Genomic DNA, 7531 nt, shown 5'->3' with positions numbered 1-7531 from the left:
ACTTATTGAAGTTATATGTTTTCCCCACATTTCTGTGGCATATAGAGGAATGTATGATACAAACAAGTGCGTTCCAAGGAAGAATTCATGCTTCAAAGAAATGGAGACGAAAAAGACGACTGACGCATGAGAACCCGCGTACACTGCGGCCGCGAGGGCTCGGCTTGGAGTTTTGCAAGCCCGAGCCCAGCCCTCAAGGCCTCAAGCCCCGGGCTTTTGGGTGGCCTCTATATCGGGCTGTATATGGCCTTGAACATGTCTCTAATATCATAAATGATAAGTCAAGCTAGGAGAAGTAAGAGATAGCTCACCAACCTTGGTAGTGTCGCCTTCAGGCGGACGTGGTACAGATGTTGAAGTGGCCGATCCGATGAGCGCTTAACCTGCTCAGTTCAGAACCGCCGCCGCCTCACTGATCTCCTACCGTCTCTTCGCCAATTATGGCCACCATCGTGCTGCTCACACTTCCTTTCAAGTATACCAAGGCCTCAATACAGCTAGAGGTACGTCTATAATGCACATTCCTCATTGATAATGTGATAGGCCTAAAGCCCGACCCTGGCCCAGCCTGAGCCCGCCACTAGGGCCCGGCTCGAGTGTTCAGTGAGCCCGAGCCCTCCAAAGCCGGGCCCTAGCCCGGGGTTTTGAGCCCGGCCCGGCCCTGCACAACACTAGTTATAGTCTTGTTGTCAGTGTAGCGCCAAGCAACAATCCGCGCACGCAGCTGTTCATTGAGAGGAGCGACCATACCACGAAATCATAAGCTACAACAAGCCGCGTGAGAAGCGAGGGGAGACAGGGCCAAGCAACCAGAACGAGTCCGTTACAGATGACGACAGAGAGAATATACAAATATGTCCGAAGAGCGTCCGAGTTGTCACATCAAGTCGGAATGATTCTCGTTCCCCGGCTGTTGTCCTTCGGAGCCTCCGCCCCAGCCTTCCTCTGCCTCGTCCCCTTGCGCCTCTTCGGAGGGGGCGTCCTCTGCAAGGACTGCGACCTGGATCCCGGTGGCGAGTTTGATTGAATGCGCTTGCGTCGACGACTCTCGCCTAGACAATTGTATGTTAGCACATTTGCAGCGATCATCAAGGGACGTTCAAGAAAACGCACCGTCGCCCAGAGCGGCGGCAGCAGCATCATCCTGCCTGTCTACATCCATCATGTTGTTGATGCTCTGCTGCTCGATCTCCTCAACAACGGGTTGCCAGTCCGGGTTGTTGTCCTCTTCCGGGTAATGAAGACCTCGCCAGTTGTGCATAGTGTAGCGCTTGGCCGCCTCTTCCAATTCAGCCTCCCAGTCAAAATTTTCTTCCAATACTTCCGCCTTGAACTCGTCCCAGGATTCGGGGATGGTGTGCTCGAGCAACGTGCGGTCATCTCCTCGTAGGTAAGGAACAATTGCGGCCGGGAACGCGCCAGAGTGATAGAGGCAATGCCAGAAGTACCGAAGGCGAGAAAAGGTGCGGTCCTTCGACTCGAGTGTGGCGACGTGAGGAATGAGGTTTTCCACTCTGTCCATCGCCTCGATCACAGCGGCGTTGACGCTGTTCCAGTTGATGTGCTCAAATATTGCACGGAGATCTGCAACGCTGTTGACCTCGGATGGGATTTGAGTCGGCGGGCAAACCTTTCTGCCCTCGTCGTTGTCCTGAGTCGATGGCAGCATGTCGTCGGACGAGGACGTACTGGCGGGAGAAGAGCGATGAGGCGAAGAGAGCGAAGGCGGCTCGTCATTGGCGTGGGCAGTGGCAATGGGTCGACGACCTTCTGCTTCGGGAGGCATAACAGCGGTGTGCGCAGAGTCGGACTGGTCAGGCACCTGCAGTGCGGCCTTAAGATGCTCGAAGGTCGGTTCTTTAGGAAGGTCGTCGATGTCGTCCGTCGCCCAATCGCCAGACCAAGACAAATCTTGGGGATAAACCTGGCCGGACTTGGTTGGCACGCCCTGCAATCTCCATGAGAGCGCATCCGACGACGACGATTCGGCATCTCCGGTCGGCACGCGCACCAACATGCGCAGCTCGGCAAGGCGTCGTGCGAATCGAGCCGCCGCGTCAGGATCCGCGGTCGCAAAGTCGTCCATCGAAGCGTAGCAACCTTCAGGCAAAGGACCCGCCGGAGGGAGAACTGGTAGCAAATCTTGTACGTCTACATCGCTAGGCATGACGAAGGGGGCCGTCGGGTGCCGGAGACGAAAGTCGCTGTACAACGCGTATTTGATCATCTCCTGTAAGATGGAAGCCATTATGGTAAGTCGGTGGCTAGGGACAATGAATCTGATCGAATGAACGACGGGAACGCGACATGCCTGAAGAAGAACTCTGATGTGACGGTCCACTTTGAAAGCCAAAGGCAAGGTGTCACGCGGTTTTCCTCTGAGGGTGTCCGAGAGCTCCCTCGCTTGGCCGTGGGCTATCGGGTACTTGAGGATGTCGCTGGCAACACGGGCCAAGCATTTCTTGATGTCGTCGATGCGAGCGGCGCGCACCATGAGCTCCTTGACGCTCCCGTCCGGGATGACCTCGACCGGCAAGGCGCGGGGCCGGAGTTGACCCACTCTCTCCTTGATGTCCTCGAGGATGGGCTCATCCCAGTTGAGGAACTCCGGCTCGGACATCTGCTTTGATGACCACGATTTCTTCGTGGGTAGATGATCATTGAGCGACAGCAGAATGCGATCATTGAGGAAGGAGCGGAAGAAGCTATCCCGCAGATCCGTGTACTCGGGACAGTTCAGCAGCAAGCGACCGATGGTTTCCACGTAGCAGATGAAGGCGGCGTGCATGGTGAAAGCGTAGGTTATGTCGAACGTCGACTTGCCCTTGCCCATTTCTTGACCCTCGCGGTGCATCCAGTCAGAGCCGTGATTGTAGAGCATGTAGAGTTCCGGGTAATGCTTGAGTTGAACGGCCGAGAAGGAAGGCATGTTGCTGCCGGTCTGATGCATGCCGGTCTGATGCATGCCGGTCTGATGCATGGTCTGACCCTCGAGATCCCGCTGTTTGAGCTTGGCAGTGAGTTTTCCGACGGCTGCCTGGGCGTCCGTGATGATCTTGCAGATGGCCTTCACTCGCGCGACGTCTGCCTCGGTGAAGTCTCTGTCCGGAAAGAGGTCTGAGATGACCTTCAGATAGATGTTGTCTTCTTCGGCCTGTCGCGCCTTGACGATTGCGTTGGAGATCACGCTGTAGGTCAAGCTGTAGAAGTCGCGGTGCGACTTCTCCAAGTGGAGCTTGTAGCGTCTACTGACTTTCACGAGGAGGTTGATATTGGTCATGAGCCAACCGAACAGCTGGTGCGTGCACGCGAGTGAGGTATGTGTCCGTTACATGATCTGGAATGAAACATACCATGTCCTCGACTTCCGTCTTGTCGCAGAAGCGATATCTGGTGGAATCGCACAGGTAAAAGACGAGATATCCGAGGTAGTCGGTGAGATGATGTCCGTGCTTCTGGTTATCGACGCGGAGGAGGGGCAATTGAGCCAGAGGGTCAATCGTACGAACGAGCTAGATAGGAATGTGTTCGTGAGTATACGTGCGTTCTGCCAATGCAATTGAATCGGGAACGCAGGACACATGCGTTCCTGAAGGAACGAATTACATTCGCTTACCCGAGGGTGCGTGAGACATGTGCGCACCAGCACAATTCTGTAAAGCATATGGGGATAAAGGACTTACCATCCGGAAAGCGTCCGAGTTCACGTCGAAGTACTCGATGATGTCCGCGAGGTGAGACCTGCTCATCAGTGGCACACACCACTCGCGACGGTGAGACCGGATGAAGAAGACCCATTGCAGCTTCCTCAATGCTTGGTCCACCGCGACGATGTCATCCTGCCCAACCAACGTCTTGCTCCGTTGCGCCCAATAACCGCCCAGGGTTTTAAAAATCCGCTTCCAGTACCCCTCCATCGACGACTGCCAAACAGGATTGTCCCACTCCCCGTAAACCTTCGTCGCTTCCGTTTTCACAAGATGTCGCTGATACGCTGCGTCAACCAGCTCCATCGCCTCGTCCGTCCACACCTCGTTCGACTGATTCCCCACTTCCTTCCACACCGCCTCCAGCTTCAGGTACTCCTGCTCCGCGTGACGCTCCACGTGGCCCCGCAAGAACGACTCCGTCCCACCAACAGCCTCCCGAATCTCCGGAGTGACGACGAAGTGGGAATCGCCGTTCAGCAAAGTCTTGTAGTTCCACGTCGCGACATCAGCAGCGCTCAGCCCTCCGTCCTCCGGATTGATGTTCTCGATGTCCGGGAAGTGCGCCGTCGTCGCCACCACGAACAAGTCCGCCATCAGCGTCCGGCAAAGCCACCGCACGCCCTTCAACACAACACGACCCTCTCGTCAGCTTCGATATCTAATCTCATTCAAGCACTAATCACTTACCGCACCACCACCCGGGAACTCGCTCTTTGAGACGTTGTTGCGCGACACCTTGCCCACCGCCCGCTCGATCTGCGCACGGCTCAGGTTCTGCGCAGCGCAGAAGTGCGAAATCCGATACATATCCTCCATGAACCGAATGTTCTCGCCGTTCGTGAGGATGAAGTTGTGGTACCCTATCTGCAGCTCCTTCTCCGTGAACACCCTGTTGACGATTTTCTCGCGAAACGAAGGCGTTCCTGGAACTAGCCGCTGATCGGGGTTCTTCTCCACCCACATCTTCCATCCCTCGTGCAACCGCCAGAACGCCATTTGCAGCGCCTCGTCCGTGTTCGACGCCTTCACGGGCGGATGGTCGTTTGACGCAAGAGATGCCCGCTGGTTTCCCTGCACCTTCCCTGTCAAACAGGTCAGTTTCGCACATCTTACTCCTCCCCTGTCGCGTCTCCTGCTCACCGTCCGCGTAGATCTTGCACATCCAATACATCAACTGTGTCTTCTTCGCATTCAGCCTTTCCAACTCCCGCGCGAGCTGTTCCCCTTCAACGTCCACGATCTCCCCCTTCTCATTCACCTCCTTCGACGCCCCTTTCTTCGTCTTCGCCTCCCTGTGCTTCATCAGGCGCTGCTCCGCCGCCTTCGCCAGCGTAGAATACTCGATGTACAGCAGCTTGTTCGCATCCTTGCGGTGCGCGCCGTTCAAGAAGTGGATCTTCTGTTCCTTCGCATCCATCCGGAACTTGAAGATCGGCACCCTCTCGTACGGGACCGGGCTCTGCGTCAGCGTCGACATGTCAATCTGCGACTCTTCCACCGCCGCTAGCAGCGGATACTCCCAGTCCAGCCGGCCCTTCGTCTGCATGTTCCTGAGGATGGCTTGAACGTGCCGCTCAATCCGCGGACGCTTATTGACCTCGTTCCACAGGTGGCGCACGCTGGTGTCTGCTTCAAAAATCATCTGCACACGCGCGAACCCCAGGAACCCGTTCTCCCTTCCCATCCGGTCTTCTTCAGCCATTTCCTCCACATTTCGTCCTCCTTCAATGGCCTTCTTGCGCCCAGTCTTCCTCTGTAGCCGGAGCGTCATTCTTAGTGAGTTGCCGCTCCGCTGCCCGCACACCTAGGATCAACTCGCACTTACCGCCTTTGCCTTCGCCTTCGCCTTGCCTTTGCCTGTCTTCGGCGTCTGGGGAGAGTCCGAATCACCGAGCGCGTCGTCTTCATCTTCGTCTTCATCTTCGCCCTCTTCGTCGTCTTCCTCGGTATTCAACGGCTATAGCACGCGTCAGCATCATCATTCTCAAACGTACTTTGATACCGAAACGTTCTCTGCGCGCGCGCCACAGAACTCTCCACGCGCTCGCGAGCACCACTGCCCCCACTCGCGCGCTCCCCAGTTTGTGAAGGGCATCGTCAACCACTCTTCCATCACTCCCCACATGTAACGCGGGAGTATCGGCTCGCCTTCTTCCGGCCAGCTGCCCTCTGACTAGCCATCCACCTCGCTGCCGTTGCCCAGTCCGAGCCATTCTCTGCACCTTCATTCGAGGGTTCAGAGTCAGACGAATTTTTCTTCGCTCTGGCTCCTTCGTCCTCCTTTTTTTCGTTCATACCTCCACCTTCCCGGTCCGCGAAGTAACCACACGTTCTGTACTCACCGCGGTCCGCTTTCCGATCGTCTGCGCCTGCGTCGTGGCGTGGGTCTTGCCCTCCGATCCAATGCCATCCTGCACGTTGAATACCGTCAGCTCGTGTCATGCATCCAAGATCCGTATATGACAATGCGTCAAAGTAGTCCGTGCACATGGAACAGCCATGGAACCCCCAGTGTTGTTTCGATCACGTAAGTCTCAACGCCTCCTCGAAGAGGTGACCATTATCAAGCATCCTAGCATTAATACTCACGTTTTCACCATGAGCACCAGCACTAGTATTCTGTGCTGTGCCACCCTGCCCGGTGCCCGCCTCTATGTCGACCCCGGTAACCCCTTCTGGGTCAGCCGGGATGGTATTCGGCTTTCTCCTAGGCCTGGGGGGAGGATGCGGCATTGTCTTCCTAGTCGTAGGCGATGAAGATGTTTTCGTGGAGCAGAGTTCACAATGGAGACGGAACGATGTTGCGGAGTGCAAACTGCATGTGGGCGCTCGGACACCGGCGCGTGTGGCTGCCGGTCCCGCGTGTCACATGAAGCGCACATGACCCCTACCCCTGCTTGACACTTGACTCGATGGCACCTCTATTGGATTAGCTGTGTCAAATCTAGCTGCGGCTTACTGAGCGTTGAGGACAGGGTGGTTACGGTACAGTAACCATGTACCTGCGTGCTTTGATGCATGCATGCGAGGGGGACATCTAGTTGCAAAGTGAGTCGCATATCTGTCGTTCGCCATGTGCAGGAGAAGCGAGCGATTGGAATACCGGACGCGAGTCATAGAGTGCGTCTGGCACGCCAAGAGGAGGTCAGAGAACGAGGTGAGTCACAGCGGACGCTGTGTTCAAACAATGGCCCGGATGGACAACATTGCTGTTATTTACGGGAACGCAAGCGAATCTGCGCACCCTCTTGGGGAAATACGGAGCACATGCGAGAAGAAAATATAGAGAGGAGGGGGAAAAGATGGCATTGCGCCGCCACAGCGATGTGGCAGCAGTGGACGAAGATACGTCTATGACTGAGGTGGCAAGAGTACAGACGATGACTCAGCTGTTTGATAAGCGAGATTTAGCGAGTCATCAAGCTAATCAACATGAGCTCACCTGATCCCACGCTCGCTTTTGCAACGGATCGCGTTGGGTAACAAAGATCTATCTACGCCTTCTTCCTGCTAGCAAATGTTTGTCGTGTGTCTGAGCATTCGCGTGGGGTATTGGCACGATCCTGACTGCATTCCTGGATATGCATGAGGCATGCGCCACAACATACCGTTGCGTGAACGTCATCAAACAAGAGACGCGCACCAAGACTGGGCATGTGCCCCATGTTTGTGCAGTTCACGTCGAATTGATTAATTGACGAACAAATTACCAAGGATTCTACAGAGTACTACAACACGATATTTTACGATAATAAGCGAATTTCGGATGACAACCCGACCAACTATGTATTGCGGAGTTGTGCGATTCTATGGATGGTGTA

The 7531-nt window shown here is 55.5% G+C and overlaps 1 protein-coding gene across 1 annotated transcript; it reads right to left on the bottom strand.

Annotated features, from left to right (window-relative positions):
- Window positions 1–877: 877 nt before the first annotated feature.
- DICSQDRAFT_174912 (uncharacterized protein) lies at window positions 878–6443 on the bottom strand (the record flags this gene model as incomplete). Its single annotated transcript, XM_007370774.1, has 9 exons — window positions 878–1047; window positions 1114–3295; window positions 3354–3512; window positions 3684–4331; window positions 4398–4792; window positions 4851–5463; window positions 5536–5667; window positions 6053–6121; window positions 6300–6443. The coding sequence occupies 9 exons, from the start codon at window positions 6441–6443 to the stop codon at window positions 878–880; spliced, it is 4512 nt and encodes a 1503-aa protein (XP_007370836.1).
- Between the last annotated feature and the right edge of the window lie 1088 nt (window positions 6444–7531).

This window comes from Dichomitus squalens (genome assembly GCF_000275845.1).
Source record: "Dichomitus squalens LYAD-421 SS1 unplaced genomic scaffold DICSQscaffold_75, whole genome shotgun sequence".
Lineage (NCBI taxonomy): Eukaryota > Fungi > Basidiomycota > Agaricomycetes > Polyporales > Polyporaceae > Dichomitus > Dichomitus squalens.
This window is presented reverse-complemented; position numbering and strand designations above follow the sequence as displayed.